We start from the raw sequence: 20,213 nt of genomic DNA, 5'->3' as shown, positions 1-20,213 counted from the left end.
TCTTAATAAAAACAGGTCAAAATTATTGGTAGGAAAGAAGTGCTAATTAATAGAGCATAATAAAGACCACATTTTTTTTTTTTTTTACATTACAGAGTTTTAGCTGCCTATGAAGTTCTAGTTCTCTGATAGCCCGAGAGAACACACATAACAGCACAGCTCCCATGCCTTGCTGCTCTCATGCATGATGTAGCCAAATGCCATCAGCCTTTTTTCCCTTTCTGGCATAGCACATTATTTCGTGTTGGCCTTGTTTCCTCTTATGTGCCTGATTCTGCTTTCCCTTCTGGCTCTGGCTTCAGTTAGCCTCCTGCTTCAGGTTCTCCTTGTTTTCCTGGCTCTGGCTTTGTTTATCTTCCCTTCTCTGCTTCCTTTGTCAGCCCAGAAGGTCCCACACCTCCTGCCTCTCTCTCGGTCTACTTAAAGTTCATTTCCTTTTCTCTGCTCAATGCTTATACTTCCCTTCTGGCCCTAAAAACCTCCCTCTTCTGACTTGTGCATAAAGAATTACAGTGATTTGAAACCTGTAGGGTGACCCAGCAATCTGGCATGTCTGCGTGTATAATAGGTGATTATAAAGGCACCTCATGTTATTTGGCTATTTTTAGGTCTTAACCCACTCTCCTAAACTTTAGGAATATTCTGAAAGTCATGAGGAACTTAGAAGATACGGATTTGTCCTGAAGTTATAAAGTATAATCTATCTCTAGTTACTGTAGAGGAGTGTTTTTCAAGCTGGGTCATGAAACATTAATGGGAGAATGTATAACCACCAATTAAGAACAACGACATAAATTGAAAAGACAATACACTTAGTATTGTTTAACGAAATTTTATTGTATGCATGTATCCAAATGTATTTCCTGTATGTAAAATGTATTGTGGGTCAAGTTAGACAATGTTTGAATGTCACTGCATAGAAAATTTACTTTTAGCCTTGACTGCTTTCAGATGATACTTATTCAAAGAGCTCATTCCATATGGTTGTGATCAATTTTAGAAGCATATATAAAAAGCCTTGAAAGAGTTGGTATGAACTAAATCTAATTTATAGTAGAAGCCCTTGAATTCTATCACAATCTTTGCATGTCTATCACAATCTTTGCATGAGCCCCAGAACAGCATTACTCTGGGATGACTGACTCAACACCTCATTTGGTGAAGCCACTGTGGACACTGGGATTCCAAAGGGTAATTCAGCAGCCTGTGGGCATTTACAGCTCTGTTGCAGCTCCTCTGGCCTTAGGCTACTTTGGAAGTGACTGGGCTAAGAGGAATGCACTGAAAGATTAGTAGATACTGAAGTCCTTACTCATTTCTCTGTTGAAATCTTATAGAAATGGAATTCATTGAGATAATGATCCTTCCCTCCTTCTTTCCTTCCTTCCTTCCTTCCTTCCTTCCTCCCTTCCTCCCTCCCTCCCCCCCCCCTTTCTGAGCTAGGGAGAGACAACTGATACACGAGTTGTCTCAAAGGCATATTAAAACTGTCCTTCCCCTTCTCTTTTTCTTCTTAAAAACAAGTATCACTACCAGTAATTGTTGAGCACTTCATATGTGAACCAGGACTTTTCTGTCTATATTTTATGCAGACGTCAACTTCATGAAGTATATATTGTCTTAATCCCCATTTTTACAAATGAGTCATCTCTGGCCCAGTGAGAGAAGGGGGTTGTCCATGGTATCATAGGTGGTGATAAAATCAGGATATAAAGCTATCATGTCTGGCCCCAGAGCTTGCGTTCTTAAATCATGGTGATTACGGTAACTCTCTTTTCCTCTCAAGTTTTAAAAATTGATCTCTATAGTAAGACAGATCTCCAGAAAACTGTATACCTAAGCACAGTTGATGCTTGCACAACACAGGTTTGAACTGTGTGTGTCCATTTATATGCAGATTTTTCCCATAAATACAATACAGTGCTGTAAGTGTATTTTCCTTACGATTTTCTTAATAACATTTTCATTTCTCCAGCTTACTTTCCTGTGAGAGTACAGCGTATAATGATATATAAAATGGATGTTAATTGACTCTTTATGTTATTGGTGAGGCTTCTAGGATTGGTTAAGTTTTTGAGGAATCAAAAGTTATATACTGATTGTTGACTGCACAACTTGCCACCCCTAAACTGTTGTTGTTCAAGGTTCGACTGTAATGTCATCTTTTTCTTTACAGTGAATTAATCTTTGCGATATCATCAACCAGAACCACATTTCCTGCGCACCCCCCCCCCCCCCCCCCCGGGCCTTGATTTGTGATACTAACTATTCTATAGGTTTCATTTGTTTTAATCACTATGGCTTTGCAAGTTTTAGACATTTAAACTGCAGTGGTCCTTAGATGTGGGTTCCTTTTTATATCGAGCACTAACTTTGTCAATTTCGGATTTACTTGATCATTCGTTTCCTACTTATCCTTTTCTCTTAGGTATTGAGAAAAGTTCTTCTTACAGCCTAGTGCTGAAAGTCATCAGATGATGTTTTTTTAATGTGATAAATCTGCCTAGAGGTAGAGGTCTGAACGAGGTGACCTCTAGTCCCTTCCTTTTTTTTTTTTTTTAACTTAAAACTCTGGTTTAATTTTCATGTCTGTAACAAGGAAGCGAGCCAACATTTACTGAGAGCCCATTATGTGCCACTCATTGTATTATGTGTTTGTATAATATTGCAAACATATAGAAAAGTTTAGAGAGTAATAGAACATGTGCCATGCATTTTCTCATTACTTTATTTAATCCTAACTGTCACTTTATGAGGTAGCTCTTTTAGTTTCTGTTTTTACAAATGGATTATAAAATGGTTAAGTAACTTGCCAAGTAGTGAACATTGGAGCCAGTGTTCAAACTCCCTGTCTGATTGACTCCAGAGCCCATACTCTTCTGTATAAAAACTGACAAAATTAAATTGGGAGATGATGTTGTTTCTTTATTAACCTCCAATATGTCACATCAAATCTCTCTTCATTTTCATTTTTGTGTGTGTGTGAGGGTATCTTATGGACGGAATCAGACACTTAGTGTTTTTCTTTATTTTTTTCCATTTTTTTCCCTGAAAAACCTCATTATTTTAAGTGCTCTCATATGTTGTGACAGCAGGTTCCTTTGTCAGCCATCCTGTTCAGAATAAATAAACTGTGCTATGCCAGCATGATTTATTGCTGCTCCTTCCTTTCTTTATGTTTTGAATAATTTTATCATAAAGGGATATAAAGTATTTTAGACATGTGCAAATGCCTGAGTGACTAGAGCAGTTCACCTGGCTGTTTGGCTAACTGCCCTTGGACAGTGCTCCATTTGATAGCAGAGAACAGAAGAAAGGAGAATAAATGTGGGCTCTCACACAAGAGCTGTACAGAATCATATCCCCGTTTCTCCTCTAATGACCCCCGCAGACAGCTGCAAAAAAAGATTTCAAAGGATCAGAGAACTTATACATATAGCTTATTCAACGCTGTCATTGTGATGAGGGCAGAGAGAACTTGTTTAGCAAGTTCCCTTGCTGAACAGGTGATGCTAACTGTAAATCTCTTTCTTGGGAACTTTGAAAATGGATTTTACATCTAAATGTGTAAGATTGTTTAATTTTTAAACTGTCTACAAGCATAGGGTACACTGGATGGTTTCTCTTTTTTAAACCAGATAATACCTTAAAAATATTATGGATGTTTAATTCTGAGAAAGTGTAATTACATTACCAAAAATTTGGAAAATAGAGGCAAGAATAAGAATATCAGCCACAATTCTGGCACTCTAATAAAAGTGGTATTAATATTTTGATGTATTTTGTGGGTATCTTTTTTTAATCTTCTGTATTTGAAATAAAAAAAAAACCTTAGAGCTAGTCTTCCAGATAATATCTTAGTACTTCTTTTGGACCCAAGGCTACGTGATTTATAGTGGTGATGCCAAGACATTTCAAAATGTGTGTATTTGCGTCAGTGTGTGTGTTCACTTAATCAGACATAGATACCCTCTAATAATTTGTTGTCCTGTTCACTCTGAATTATTAATTCTTATATGTACTGTGGAAAAGTAGTTTTTCATTCTTCATAATTTACTTGGTTGTAAAAAGTAATGACCCTATTTTTTGTGAGCACTTTTTAGATTTTTGGGAATGTACTTTTCTCTATAAATCTCTAGAAATTAATGATAGTTATTTTTAAGTGTTTGATGCTATGGCAAATCAACGAATTTTTTGGATAACCCCTCTATGTATAGGCATTAAATGTATCATTTGGTGATCAGTTATTTTGGCTTTCCTGATAGCACAGTTAATTAAGTTAATATATTCTATTATGTAATTTAGGTAGCTATAGAGACATTTTCAGTCTTAATTTTTGCAACCACATAAATATGAACAAAATGTACATGGAGGTCTCAACCATGCATCCATTCTTACCGATATGTTTGAATGTTTACTAGATGCCCAGCATTGTTCAAAATTCTTGAGTCTCATAGATGAATAAGACATAATCCCTGCATTCAGGGGACTCACTTACATCAAGTTATGAGGACTTTATGTACTGAATTTATTTGATTAATATTTTTGGTTATAGTGGTTTACTATTTTTATTTAAATTTTATTCACTTGTGTTGTCAAATATATAATGCAAAAGTTACAAAAATAGGCAATGAAAAGCTTCTTTTCCAAACCTTTCTGCTATCCATCTGTTTTCCCCTCCTTAGGAGAATATATTCACAGAAATGAATTGTAAATATTTTAAAGTCAGAGACAATTAAATATTTTGAATTTAGCTTTGAAAGGAAATTCAGTTTTGAAAAGGGTACTTTCACTTATTGTGTAAGTACTATGTGCCAGGCACTTTCCAACTATTTTGTTTAATCTTTTAAGTTTTTTTTATCCAGAATTATCACAGTTTTACAAATTACAAACAGAGGCTCAATTAAATAAGTTGCTCGTGATCACATAAATACCAGGTAACATAGTTAAGAAATAGGATGTAGGTCAATTCTCCTGAGACAATTCTTCACCAGCTATTTTATACAAAATTAATGCTTTGGAATTTAAGGTGAGTTACTTTAAAAGTTTGTTAATTGTTTTTCTTCATAAAATGGTTAGAAAAGTGATTTTTACCCCAAACTGATAGTGATAACTTTGAGTAGTGAAAGAAGTTTGGGAAAAGATATATGAAGAAACAATTACTTTTTTTAAAAAAAATTTTAAAGAGAGAGAGAGAGAGAGAGCGCACGAGTGAGCAGGAGCTGGGGAGGGGCAGAGGGAAAGTATTTTTTTTTTTATGTTTATTTATTTTAAGAGAGGGAGAGAGGCGGGGCAGGGCAGAGAGGCTGGGAGACGGAGGATTGAAGGATTCTGTCAGCGCTGACCCTGATGGGGGGCTTGAACTCATGAAACATGAAATCGTGACCCCCATGAGATTGTGACCCAAGCCAAAGTATGAGGCTTAACACACTGAACCACCCAGGCACCTGAGAGAGAGAGAGAGAGAGAGAGAGAGAGAGAGAGTCTTAAGCAGGTTCCATGCTCAGCGCAGAGCCTGTGTGTGTGTGTGTGTGTGTGTGTGTGTGTGTGTGTGCGCACGTGTGTATATAACTCAGAAAAAAATTAAGCTTGAATTTTCTGAGCAAATACCATCTGGCAGTGAAGGAACATCTTTAGTGTCAGGGGGAAAACAATTTGGCACCGAAAAGTTGCCACATATATAATCCAGATCGATTATGTAACATTTGTGGACTAACTCTAATATGGAAAGGACTTCAGCGTTCATTGACAACCACCTTATTGACTAACAGTTTGATGAATGTTATCTCCCATTATCCATAAGTATTCCAAGTCGTCATGAGTGGCTCCTTCTCATAGGCAAAGGCAGTGACAGCTAGAGTCTAGGAGCCCTAGTTTCTAATACACTGATCTGTTGCTTTCAGTAAAATAACAAAAAGAAAAAAAAATTGGCACATTTATAGATGTACACAAATGTAAAAATAAATGGCATTAAATAGGAAATTATGTGGTTGTTATTGAAAATGTTCATATTTTCCCCTGGATATTTCTAGATATTTACATAGAAAGGTGCACAGCCCTTTTTAGGGACTAAAAGAGAATCAGAGTGACTGAGGTACAGATTAAAGGGGGATCCTGAGTAGATGGGGGCAGGTGGTGTTATTAGCAGCTTTAAGTGCTGATGGTTTAGGTAGATGCTGTGAGAAAGTGGCCTCTGTTCTGTCTTATTATTTCATTTTACATTTATAATAGAAAGTAGAAGTCTTTTACTATGTAGTCTGTTTTCTTTGCCCTTTCTTCCCATTTTTGTGGTTCTGATATTATAAATATTTGGGGGCTTAATTTTAATGTTTTTATAATATCCTCAGCCTCCTCTTTCTTTAGATATTGGTTCCCTACTAAGATCAACAATAACATAGTCTGTGAGGTAGCTGGGCTGCATTGTTGGGGAGCCCAGTTCCTTCCTCTTGACCAAATTAGATTTCTCAGCAGAATCTTGCGGACTTCATGCAAGAGGGCACATGCCTGGCTGCTGATGCTCTGGGGCCATGTTGGGGAAAAAGCTAGAGTCTTAACATTCATTACGTAAGATTTCATTTAATTTGTCTGTGTTCGGTATATTGCCTCTGCTATGACTCACCTCTGCCTGGTATCCCCTAGTTTATTCATTCTGTTTTACCCTCTCCAGAGAGGCTTGTTTAAGCTTCTGCTGAGGTTAGGGAGAGGCATGGAGTGAGTGAGGGAATCTGGGTCGTAATCTTGTGTTCTTTTTTTTTTTTTTTTTTTCCATTTTTTAGATGTTTATTTATGTGTGTGGGGGGGAGGGGCGGGGGAGAGACAGAGAGAGAGACAGAGACGGAGCATGAGCAAAGGAGGGGCAGAGAGAGAGGGAGACCCAGAATCTGAAGCAGGCTCCAGGCTCCCAGCTGTCAGCGCTGAGCCTAACATGGGGCTCAAACTCATGAACCGTGAGATCATGACCTGAGCCGAAGTCGGATGTTTAACTGACTGAGCCGCCCAGGCGCCCCCTTATCTTATGTTCTTAAGAGACTTTCAACTTGTTTTTAGTCCTGCTTTTACTCTCCATTTCTAGAGATACCTGATGCTGCCAATTCTTGAGCCTTCTGGGGTTAATTTGCTTCTTTGCTTTCTTCGTTGCCTGAGGATTCAGCTTTTCAGGACTGCTGACAGAAGTCCGTTACCACTTGTCTGTCTGGTTTGCAATTTGATAATTTTTTACCAGAATTGAAAGGATTCAACCCATTCTAACAAACCAAGAAAACCCTATCATTGGGGGAGTTTTGGGGAGTTTTTAGCTCTAGTATATTAATTACATTTATAGGTTCTATCTATCTATCTATGTATCTATCTGTCATCATCATCATCATCTGTCATCTCTGCCTATAAAATGTAAACATGCATAACTTCAGACTAATATCTTTGACTCTAAATCCAGCACTGTAGGCAGGGTCCATTCATTTTAGCCTCCTCTTTTCTTATTTGTAACTTCTTTTTCATGACAGTGAGAAAGCTGGCTCTCGTTATCTAGAATTTATTTAGTTGTTTAACTCCTGTCTACGTGTACAATAGTTTCAGAGTTGCTAACCTGTGCAGTGTGAAAACAAATTTGCCAATTAGAGTACAATGTTTAAATATAGTTCTTTTTGTCTTTAGCATTGGAAATATCTACTTAAAATAACCTGTCCCATTGTTACTTAGGGCAGCAATTTTTTCTGAATCCTTGTTAGTGAGGTTTGTTATCCATTCTCCAAACAGATTTGGATTCATTTGTCACATTCTGCATTTCTTCCTAGGATTCCCTTGCCCTTGTGGTTGATTTCTAAAAATGTGCATACATTAAGGTTTACTCTTTGTGCTGTATATAGTTCTGTGGGTGTTTACAAATACATATAAGCATGTATACAGCTATGCAATATCATTTAGAACAGTTCCAACACCCTAAAAATTAATTTGTTTGATCTGTGTAGTCAATTCCTCCTTGATCTTAAGGGGAAAACTTACACTTTATCATCATTAAACTTACTTATCATCATTAAAACTTACACTTTATCAACTTACTTAATGATAGTAAGCTAGTGGTAGCTTTTTATGTTTGTCAAAATTAAGGAAATGTCCTCAACTCATAGTGTGTTGAGAGCTTTTATTATGAATGGCTGTTAGATTTTGTCAAATATGATATATGATTTTTCTTCTTTAATCTTTTGATATTGATGGATTATGCTAACTGATTTTTGAGTATTGAACCAGCATATCTGGGATAGGTCCAAGTTGGTCATGGTGTACAATAGTTTTATACTTTGTTGGATTTCATTTGCTAATATGCTGTTGAATATACTTGCATTTGTGTTTGTGAAAGATATTGGTCTGTAATTTTCATTTCTTTCAATGTCTTTGTTTCTTATATTACGGTGATACTGTTCTAAGAGACTGAGTTAGAAAGTGTTCTCTTAGCTTCCTTTTCTGAAAGAGATTGTAGAGGATTGGTATAATTTCCCATTTAAATGTTTGGTAGAGTTCACAAATGGAACCATGTAGTCTTTGGTGATTTCTGTTTTGCAAGGTTATTAACTATTGATTCAATTACATTAATAGATGTTAGACCTATTCAGATTACCTATTTCTTCTGGTGCGAACTTTTGTAGATAGTTCTCTTTTAAGGAAATGGTCCATTTCCTCAAAGTTATTGAATTTCTGAGCATACAGTTTTTCTTAATATTTCTTTGTTATCTTTTTAATGTCATGGGATCTGTAGTGATGGACTGTCTTTCATTTCTGATATTAGTAATTTGTGTCTTCTCTCTTTTTCTTGACTAGCCTAGCTAAGGGTTCATCATTTTGTTAGTCTTCACAAAAAAGCAGGTTTTGATTTTGACTATTGGTTTCCTATTTTAAATTTTGTTGATTTGTGCTCTTATTTTTATTCTTTTCTTTGTTTTCCTTTAGATTTAATTCATTTTTCTTTTTCTAGTTTCTAAGATGAAATCTTGCTTTATGGATTTTAGATCTTTTCTTTTGCATCCAATGTGAAAGTTTTCATACATTCTGATAGATTGCTTTTCGTTTTCATTTAGTTCAAAATACTTCAAAATTTTCTTGAGACTTCTTTTTTGACCCGGGTGTTAGTTCAAAGTGTGTTGTTTAGTCTCTAGCTATTTTTGGATTTTCCACTACAGTTTTATTGATTTCTAGTTTAATTTCATTGTGAACTCATAACATACTTTTATGATTTGTATTCTTTTAAATTTGTTAAAGAGAGTGTAAGGGCCACAATGTGGTATATCTTGATAAATGTTCCATTTGAGCTTGAGAGTAATGTGTATTTTGGTACTATTGGATGATGTATTAGAGAATGTCAGTTAGATACATTTTATCGATGATGCTAGTCATTCAGGTGTGTCCTTACTGATTTTCTGTCTGCTGGATCTGTCAATTACTGATTGAAGTGTGAAGTCTTTAACTGTAACAGTGGCTTTGTCTGTTTCTTGTGGCAGGCCTATCAATTTTTGCCTCTCATATTTTTACACTCTTGTTAGGCACCTACACATTAAGGATTATCATGTGTTCTTGGAAAATTCACCCCTTTGTCATTATGGGATGTCCCTGTTTATCCCTGATAAATTCCTTGTTCTGAAATTAACTTTGTTTGAAGGTAATGTAGTGTTTCAGCTTTTTAAAATTAGTGTTAGCATGGTATATCTTTCTTCATTCCTTTACTTTTATTCTATCGGTGCTTTACATTTAAGGTGGGTTTCTTGTAGATAGCACATTGTTAGCTTGTTTTTTAGTCTATTTTGACAGTGTCTTCCTTTCAATTGATATATTTAGATATTCACATTTAAGTAATTATTGATATATTTGGATTGATAGTTACTATATTTATAACTATTCCATTCATTGCCTATGTTCTTTTATTTCTCCTTCTTCTCCTCCCCCCTCCTTTCCCCCTTCTTCTCTCCTTCCCCCTTCTTCTTCCTCTTCTTCTCCTTCTTCTTCCTTTATTTCTCTTCCTTTTCTTGTTTAAAGTCAGCATTTTATATGATTTGGTTCCATTGTTTCTCCTCTCAGCATATGAATTGTACTTCATTTATAAAAATGTTTTTAGCGGTTGCTGAAGAGTTTTCATTGTACATTTACAACCAATCTAAGTCTATTTTCAGATAACACTATACCACCTCAGGGATAGTACAAGTACTTTATAACAGAGTATTCCCCATTCTTCCCTCCCGTACCTTAAAAATTGCTGTCATTCATTTCACTTATCCATAAGCTATAATTATCAAACACAATGTTATTGTTATTACTGAGAAGAAACTTACCAGTTAGATCAATTAAGAATAGGAAAAATAAAAGATTTTATATTACTTTCATTTATTCCTTCTCTAATGCTCTTCTTATTTTTATGTAGATGTGGGTTTTCAACCTTTATCATTTTCTTCCTCCTCTTAATATTCCTTGCCAGGCAGGTTTATTGATGACAAATTCTCTTAATTTTTGCTTGTCTGAGAAAGTATTTATTTCACCTGCCCTTTTAAAGATAACTTCACTGGATACAGAATTATTGGTTGGTGGTTTTTTCTTTCAACACTTTAAATATTTCGCTCTACTTTCTTCTTGCTTGCATGGTTTCTGAAGAGAAGTCTGGTATAATTCTTATATGTTTCCCTATAGGTAAAATGTGTATTTTCCTTCTGCCTTCTTTCAAAATCTACTCCTTTTTTTCCCCCCAGTTTAAATAGTATTTGCCTAGTTGTACATTTTTAAAATATTAATCCTGTTTGGTATTCCTTGTGCTTAATGGATGTGTAGCTGTGGTGTCTGTCGTTAATTTTGGAAAAGTCCCAGTTATCATTACTTCAGATATTTCTTGTGTTTCTTTCTTTCTTCTCCTACTGGTGTTCCATGTTACACCCTTTGGTAATTACAAAATGTTACACCTTTTGGTAAGTGTCCCACAGTTCTCGGACATTCTGTTTCATCTATTCCTGTCTTTTCTCTCTTTGTCTTTCAGGGTTTTTTAAAAAATGTTTATTTATTTATTTTGAGAGAGAGAGTGAGAATGTATGAGTGGGCAAGCAGGGGAGGGGCAGAGAGAGAGAGAGAGACAGAGAGAGAATCCCAAACAGGCTCTGTGTTGTCAGCGAGGAGCCTGCTGTGGGGCTCTATCCCACCAACCATGAGATCCTGACCTGAGCTGAAATCAAGAGTCAGACACTCAACCGACTAAGCCCCCCGCACCCCTGCCATTCGGTTTTGAATGTTTTTATTGACATGTCTTCAAGTTCACTGATATTTTCCCCAGCTGAGTGCAGTCTACTGATGAGTCCATCAAAGGCAAAGGTCTTCATTTCTGTTACAGTGTTACTGATTTTTAACATTTCCTTTTCATTCTTTCTTAAACTTTCCATCTCTCTGCTCATACAACTCATCTGTTCTTATGTGTTGTACACTTTTTCCATTAGAGCCCTTGACTCTAATTATAGTTTAGGTTATAGTTATATATATATAACATATATATAGTTATAGTTATATATATATAACTTAATATATATATATAACTTAATATAGATATAGTTATACATATAGCTTAGATTATAGTTATTCTTCCCAGGAAGATAATTCTAAAATCTCTGCCATATCTGAGTCTGGTTTTGATTCTGCTTTGTCTTTTCAGACTGTGTTTTTTCTTGCCTGTTAGTATGCTTTGTATTTTGTTGAAAACTAGACAAGGTTTATTGTGTAAAAGGAATGTAGGTAGAGAGCCCTTTAGTGTTAGGTTTTATATTTACTTGGCTAGGAGTTAGGCTCTATTTACTGTTTGGTGTAGCTGTGGTGTCAGAGGCTAAAATTTCTTCTATTGTCCTTATATTTTTGACCAATATTTCTAATTTTGGTAACATGCACAGACATAAAGTGTAGTATCTTAGCCATTTTTAAGTGCACAGATCAGTGATATCAAATACATTTATAATATACTACCATCACAACTATCCATCTCAAGAGTGTTTTCCATTTTGTAAAACTGCACCTGTATACCCATTAAACAAGACTCCCCATTTGCCCCTTCTCATCAACCTCTGGCAACCACCATTCTACTTTCTGCCTCTATCAATCTGACTACCCTAAGTACCTCATGTAAGTAGAATAATACAGTATTTATCTTTCCGTGGCTGGTTTGTTTCACTTAGCATAATGTCCTCACGTTTCATCCAGGTTGTAGTTATTTGTTGGAATTTCCTAACTGTTTAAGTTTGTACCCCTATACACACACACACCATGTTTTGCTTATCCATTTATTTATTGATGGATCCTTGGGTTGTGTGCATGTTGTAGCTATTGTGAATAATGCTACTATGAACATGGGTGTACAACTATCTCTTTGAGACCCTATGATACACCCAGAAGTGGAATTGCTAGGTCATATAATAATTTTTAATCTTTTGAGGAAACACCATGCTGTTTTCCACAGTGACTATACTATTTTGCATTCCCGTCAACAATGCACAAGGGTTCCAATTTCTCCAAATCCTTACCAACACCTCTTATTTTGTTTTTTCAATAGTAGGTATCCCAATGGGTGTGAGGTCGTATCTCCCAATAGCTTAGATTTGCATTTTTATTTTTATTTTTTATTTTTTATTTTTTTATTAAAAAAATTTTTTTTTAACATTTTATTTATTTTTGAGACAGAGAGAGACAGAGCATGAACGGGGGAGGGGCAGAGAGAGAGGGAGACACAGAATCGGAAGCAGGCTCCAGGCTCTGAGCCATCAGCCCAGAGCCTGACGCGGGGCTCGAACTCACAGACCACGAGATCCTGACCTGAGCTGAAGTCAGACGTTCAACCGACTGAGCCACCCAGGCGCCCCAGATTTGCATTTTTCTAATGATTAGTGAGGTTGAGCATCTTTTCATGTACTTATTGGCCATTTGTATATCTTTGGAGAAAAGTCTATTCAAGTCCTTTGCCTATTTTTGAACTGAATTCCTTTTCTTTTGTTGTTAAGTTTTAAGAGTTCTCTGCATATTCTGGACATTAATCACTTATCAGATAAATGATTTTAAACATTTTCATCCATGGTGTGGGTTGCCTTTTACTCCGTTGATATCTGTTGATGCACAAAATTTAAAGATTTTTGTGAAGTCCAGTTTATCTATTTTGACTTTTTTTGCTTGTGCCTTTGGTGTCATATCCAATAAAACGTTGACAAATCCAGTGTTGGATAGCTTTTGCTCTTATGTTATCGTCTAAGAATTTTATAGTTTTACATATTACATTTAGCTCTTTGATTTTGAATTAATTCTTGTATAAGTTAAATAAGGGTCTGGTTGCATTCTTTGCATGTGGATATCCAGCTTTCCTAGTACCAGTTGCTGAACAGACTGTCCTTTCGCCATGGAATAGTCTAGGCACCCTTGTCAAAAACCCATTTGGCTATGTATGTGAGGGTTTATTTCTGTGCTCTCTATTTTGTTTTCTTGGTCTATGTCTTTATGCCAGTACTGATTATCTATAGCTGTGTAGTAAGTTTTGAAATCAAGATGCGTGAGTCATCCAGCTTTGTCTCTCTCTCTCTCTCTCTCTTTCTCTCCCCCTCCTTTCCTTCAAGATTATTTTGGCTATTCAGGAATTCAGATTCCATATGAATTTAGGATGGGTTTTTTTGTTTCTATAAAAAACATTAGGTTTTGATAGAGATTTTATTGAATGTATACATTGCTAGGGTAGCATTTGAATATTAGTCTGTAGTTTGAATCCCTGTAGTGAATTTTTTTGTCAGTTATTGTACTTTAATCTCCAGATTTCCTTTTTCACTTGTTTTAGGTTTTCTGTCTCTTAATTGATATTTCCATTTTGTTCACACATTTCACACATTTTCTTGACTTTTCCCACCTTCCTTTAGTTCTTTGAGCATCTTAAGATGGTTGTTTTCAGGTCTTTGTCTTGTAGATCTGCTGTCAGGTCTTTTTCAGAGACAGTTTCTGTTTATCCTTTTTTTCTTTGAGTGGGTAATGCTTTTCTGTTGGTCTACATCCCTTATGATTTCTTTTTAATTGCAAATTGGACATTTGAATCGAATAATGTGGTACTCTGGGGTTCAGATTTTTCCCTCTTCACTAGATTTTGTTGTTTTCTGTTAGTGTTTTCTTTTATTGTGTTTTTTTGGTTTTTTTTGTTTGTTTGTTTGTAGGCTGTTTCTGTGCTGAGGATTATCCTGTGTTATAAATTTAAGGTCTTTTCAGGTCTTTGCTAAGCCCATGCTTTCACTGGGCATGTGTAGTGACTTTACTTTCTCCCATAAATGCAGTTGCTTTTGAATATTTCAGTCTTTAATGTCTGGCTCCCAAAGGAAGAAAAATGGAAAAACAGAGAGAGGAAAATATGTTAGCCACTTAAATATCCTGGAAATCGCCTTAGGCAGAGGGCAAGGGCAAGTTGGGAAAACAATAGCCACCCACCTTTTTGTCTGCACCTCTGAGATAAGAAGCGGTCCGTAGTCCACCATCTGAGCACAGAGAACAAAGTCCTTTTTACCTACCCTTGCTCCTGGAAGCTGTGTACACATTGCTTTAGGAATGAGTGCACGGCAACATGCCTTGGGTCTGGCAGGTGGGGAATGGGTGGCTGATACTATGCTAAGAGCTCAAGTTGACCAAAATTAACGGCAGTGTGTAGTTCAAGTCTTCTCCTGAAATGGAAAGCCTTCATTGGACTCCAGATTTCCAAAATTGTTACACAAGACAAATTTTACCATTGTTGTCCAAATAGGGAGACAGAGTTCTATTGCTTTCTACTCCATCATCTTCCCAGAATCTTCTCCTCTGTTGTGCTTATTTGTATTTTCTTTTCCTTACTTCCTTTCCCTTGTGTTTCCCTAGAGACTTTTAACTAAATAGTGTCTAAAGCTTGTACAGTAAAACATTGGATTGCGAGTAGTTTGTTCTGTGAGTGTTCCAAAAGGGGAGCAAACATAATCTAATAAATTTTAACTTGTTAAATGAGTGACGTCTTGCACTACGAGTAGTATTTGCTGAACATCACATGATCGCAACTGAGCCAATGGTTCTTGAAATTCGCTTTGATGTGTGAATTCTTTGGATTACAAACGTGAACCTGGAACAAATTATGCTCACAAACTAGGGTTTTACTTTAGTTCTTTTAGTTGTAATCTCCTGTCATTGTTCAGGAACTCTGTTGATTTGGTGGTAAGGTGTTGACATATGAGAAGCATTCAGTAGTCTCTGTCTTTTGGTGATCCTGAGTTGATATTTCTCTTTCCCCATGTTGAAGGCTAGAGGGGATATAGTTTGGTGTTTTTTTTGTTTTTTTTTTTTTTTTAATCCCACATCAAAGTCTAGAGGAGGTAATTGTCTTTCTCAGGCTTGTTTGGTTTTGGTAGAACTCCAATTGTTTAGGCTTTGGTAAAATATTTTCCCTTGAGTTTAGGATTGTTAAGGAAGTAGAGAAATCTGGGAATATTTCATAATCGTTACGTTTCCCTTCTCTTGCTGGAGGTAAGAGGAGAGTTTTCTTTGATTTTCACAGTGAGCAACTGGTAGGGCTTCTGGAGATAATATTTATTGAATTGTGGTGGCACAACTAAGGCAGGGACCCCTTGGAATTTTAAACTATCAGTCCAGTCCACATTGAGTCTCTAGTAATTGGTCAATTAAAAGTGTTTCTACAGATGCTAGCTTCAGGTGTGGGCTTCTGCCCCTTGGCTTGTACTTTTGGTAAAATGTGATACTCTGGATCCGTGTGTCTGTTTCTCTAGTTTTCAGGGCAGCAATTTGTTCAGTGACTTAAATTCTTTGATAGATCTAAGAAGAATTGTTGATTTTCAGTTTTGTTCAGTTCTTTGCTTGTTGTAAGGATGGGAGTGATGATTTCCAAGCTCTTTGTGTCTCAGACTGGAATCTGGAAGCCGCTCATACACACTTCGAAATGAAGGAATCTGGGTAAATTTTAATTTTGTTCAGGCATTTTTAAAGACAGGATAAAAATAAAAATTTTTAACATAGTGTTTTATTAATTTTGGGTGTACAGTATAGCGATTCACCAATTCCATACAACACTCCCCTTGCCTCTGGTAACCATCAGTTCTCTTGTAATTAAGAATCTGTTTCTTTTTAAGTTTTAATTTTAATTCCAGCTAGTTAATATAGTGTTATATTAGTTTCAAGTATACAATACAGTAATTCAACAATTCCATACATCACCCGATGCTCACCACAAGTGCACTCAATCCCCATCACCTATTTAACCCATGCTCCCACCCTCCTCCCCTCTGCTAACCATCAGTTTGTTCTCTACAAGTAAGAGTTTGTTTCTTGGTTTGTCTCTCTCTCTCTTTCTTTCTACATTGCTCATTTGTCTTGTTTCTTAAATTCCACATGTGAGTGAAATCATATGGTATTCGTCTTTCTCTGATTGGCTTATTTTGCTTAGCATTATACTCACCAGCTCCATCCATGTCATTGCAAATGGCACAATTTTATTCTTTTTTATGGCTGAATAATACTTCATTATATATATGTATATATACACATACTCACCATATCTTCTTTATCCATTCATCTGTTGATGGACACTTGGGCTGCTTCCAAAATTTGACTACTGTAGATAATGCTGCTGTAAACATCAGGGTGCACATATCCCTTTGAATTAGTGTTTTTGTATTTTTTTTGGCAAATACCCAGTAGTGTGACTGCTAGATTGTAGGGTAGTTCTATTTTTAATTTTTGAGGGACCTCCATACTGTTCTCCAGAGTTTGCATTCCCACCAACAGTGCACGAGTGTTCCTTTTTCTCCACATCCTCGCCACACCTGTTGTTTCTTGTGTTGTTGATTGTAGCCATTCAGACAGATGTGACATTGTAGTTTTGACTTGTATTTCCCTGAGAGCAAGTGATGATGAACATCTTTTCATGTGTCTATTGGCCACCTGACAGGATAAATCTTTATACTGCCTCATTATGATACACATTTTATTTGGGAAGCTGATGCAAATGTTTGTATATTTCATATGTAGATATTTTACAAAGCCCAGAAGTAATTCCTGAATTGGTAATTAAAATTTTTGTCTGTTAATTTTTTAAGATCTTGAAATTAGGAACTGATTGGTAGATTAATATCCATTTGCTTGTGATGAAAACTTTTGTCAGTAATTAAAAGCAACATGATTCCTTGCAGAGATCACCCAGGAATTCTTGAACAATATTTTTCTCATTTACATATTTATCTATTTAAGTATTTATTGTGTTTATATACATATCGTTTGGTGAAGGGTAATCTTGCATTGTTCTCCAGTATGATGAGCTGATCTGGTAACCTTTCTTTGGGACATATTTTGTTCTAAAATGTTAAGAGATTTTTACCTTATTCTCCAGGAAATATAATAAGTTTTCTAGACAGAATCCAGGGTCACTATAAGTTTTTTGTGTTTGCTCGTTGATATGATAGTTGGTGTTAAATACAATCTTTTATTATTAATCCATTTTATGACTATAGTTAAATACTAAATGATGTGGCTTTAGCTCTAGGATAAAACTATTATACTTTTTTGAAGTTTGTGCAGAGAACATAGGAGATTCCCTTGTGGTTTAATATAGAGATATATAATTAACAATTATATTTATTCTTTGGGACACAAAAATGTATAAGGGTATACCTTTTCATTTATTGCTTATATCATTATAAATAGGAACACACTGGAAAAGAAAATCCATTTGATCTAAAAATAATTTAATGCACAGTGTTACTATAATTTCCTTATGGAAGTCCTAGGTTTTAGTAACCAATTTCAGGATCCAATTTTTAGCCTTTCTTTGGGAAGGGAAAAGCTAACGAACTGGTCACCAAGTCATAGGTTTAGGACATAGGTCATAGGTTTAGTCATAGGTCTAGGACCAGTTTTAGGTAAAGTGCGGGAAGCCAGATTTCAGAGGAATCTACTACCCTTGGGTCTGATCTTTCTCTGCCTTTTAAGTATCCAGTGCTATTTCAGTGAAGCACTGAGTTGATTATAGTTTAAATGCATTTTTAGTCTGCTATCTTATATGAATAATTTACTGTAGCTTATAAATATTTAAAATTTAATATACATAGTTATGTTAGTAGCCGTTTTTAGTTAGATTGGATACCTAACCCCCAACCTTTTTATCTGCTCCTTCAAGCAGTAATTAAATTCATTTGTAAGGCTTTTAAAATACATTTATAAAATTATACATTTTATTTAAAATATGCTTTTACTTCAATTTTTTAAGGAAGAAATTTAAAAAATAAAAAGGAAATCTATTTATCTTCAGTAAACCAAATGTAACTGTGTTTAAAATGGTGCTTTAAAATAAGTCTTTTAAAAGCGTCAGTATCAGTATTAATAAAAATATTCAGAGAACTTGAGTCCTAAATCATGGAATCATTAAAGCAGTGGTAGAGTTGTAATATCAGTCCTCTATTACGCACAGGTGATTCAACTCTTTCTTTTGTGTCAGCTTCATTGACGTGTATAATTCCAACATGCAGCAAAGCACTAACCTTTTCTGTGTAAAAAACCTCATTTTTCATTTTTATATGACCACAAATTGTAGACAGAAGTTTCTTCTTAGTACAGTGCACTCAGTTGTGCAAACTTATCTTTTTAGGGTCAAAGAAGAGCCCAAACCACAACCGACGCAGTAAGTAAATGTATTCAGAGTGCAGTAGGCTTGATTTCTGTACCTTTGCCGTATCCTGCTTCCCGCACCTTGGATGGTATTAGCTTACCCTAATACTGGATAGGCTGCAGCTAGTGTGTCCTCTGCTTTCTGACTCTCTGGCTTGTAAGAGAGCTGCCTGCAGCTTCTTACTTCATCCACATTTTGACCGGATGTAGTTTTTTGCTGCCTGCTTGTGGACTGGTTAAGTGTTCCAACTTAATTTCCCTACATCTGACTGCCTGGATGATAACGGGAGCTCCCATTTCCATTGGCTGTAGCTTTTGTGCCTGTGTATTTTTATTAGTGTGGATAAGAAAACATTTGACCTACATTGTTATTCATTTGGTTATTCAGTCACATTATTTGCTTATTTAAACAGGTGGTTTCCCTTTAGTGGGATCACTGAACTGGTAAATAACGTTCTTCAGCCCCAGCAAAAACAGCAAAATGAAAAGGAGCCCCAGACGTAAGTAAGCTGATCTGTATAGACTCAATATTCTCTCTGATAGCATAGCATACTGAAGAGTATGTGTTAAAATGCTGCCCTTGGAGTATTCCTCCTCAGAAACGAAAATTGTTAGGGTATGAGTTTGACACGTTCACCTTTAATTATCCCGTGGAGATCTAAAAAGAAAACAAGACAGTTTATAGGGTAGTAAAAACGAAGAGAGGTAATTCTCCCCTCAGTTTTAGTATAAATAATGTAAACTGTGTTTGTCCAGTAAAACGTCTTTCTTCCAGTAAAACATCTTTCTCCAATTATGCAATATAGTATAAGGTGTGTTTCTTTCAAAAATAACTCAGAGGACATTAAGAAGTATTAACCCCCAAATTCCGCCTTTGGTCAAATAGTTTTGGAAAGGTTCTTTTAAAAAAAGGTCAAGGAGTTTTCGTTATTGTAATACTTCTCAGTGTCTAAATGTTCTCCACAGGGTGTTAGAACATACAGTGTTGACATATTTGACCACTGAATTCTGTTTTCACTGAACTTTCATTACGTTATCAACATACTTTGGGAAGTGCAGCAATTTATTCTCACGTTGACCTGAAACATTAAAAACAAGGTCAGGTCCATTTAGTTTAGTTGTTAGTGGAATAGAAAACATTCTTTAAAAAATTGTTCACGCATGCCTTTTCAACTTTGTGCAAGTAATATTATTTATACTGGCAAGTGGAAGTAACTTTGAGAATGTGAGAACAACACATATTTAATTAAGTTCCAATCTCTCCATGGTAATTGCCATCTTACTGAGACATGCTCTTACACTTAGCCTCTGTGCTTTTTTAAAGTGGGAGTTATGTTTATGAAGAAGATGGTTTGGTTGCAGCAATGGGCAGACTGAGAAGTGACATGAACTCTAGGAGAGGATGACATGTCTATTAGGAGCCCTAAGATGAAATATTCAGAGACGTTCATGTTTGCCTATAATGCAAACTGGAGGATAAATGTCTTCTTGTCTTGTTCTGGATGAGGGGTAATCCCCTCATTCATTTTATATGACCTCAGATGCATTTT

At 35.8% G+C, this 20,213-nt stretch overlaps 1 protein-coding gene across 43 annotated transcripts in view; it reads left to right on the top strand.

Annotated features, from left to right (window-relative positions):
• The window catches only part of RIMS2 (regulating synaptic membrane exocytosis 2), a 601,125-nt gene that overhangs the window by 76,276 nt on the left and 504,636 nt on the right, over positions 1-20,213 (top strand). For 27 of the 43 annotated variants that reach the window (XM_053208502.1, XM_027064049.2, XM_027064046.2 and 24 more), the window contains exons 2-3: positions 18,644-18,676; positions 19,077-19,163. The exons of the other annotated variants lie outside the window; for them this stretch is intronic. In XM_053208502.1, the coding sequence (XP_053064477.1) occupies positions 18,644-18,676; positions 19,077-19,163 (120 nt within the window). The remainder of the gene's footprint in view (positions 1-18,643; positions 18,677-19,076; positions 19,164-20,213) is intronic. 43 annotated transcript variants of the gene reach the window in all.

The sequence above is a fragment of the Acinonyx jubatus genome, chromosome F2 (assembly GCF_027475565.1).
Source record: "Acinonyx jubatus isolate Ajub_Pintada_27869175 chromosome F2, VMU_Ajub_asm_v1.0, whole genome shotgun sequence".
Classification (NCBI taxonomy): Eukaryota; Metazoa; Chordata; class Mammalia; order Carnivora; family Felidae; genus Acinonyx; species Acinonyx jubatus.
Note: the sequence above shows the minus strand (reverse complement) of the source record. Positions and strands in the feature narration are given on the sequence as shown.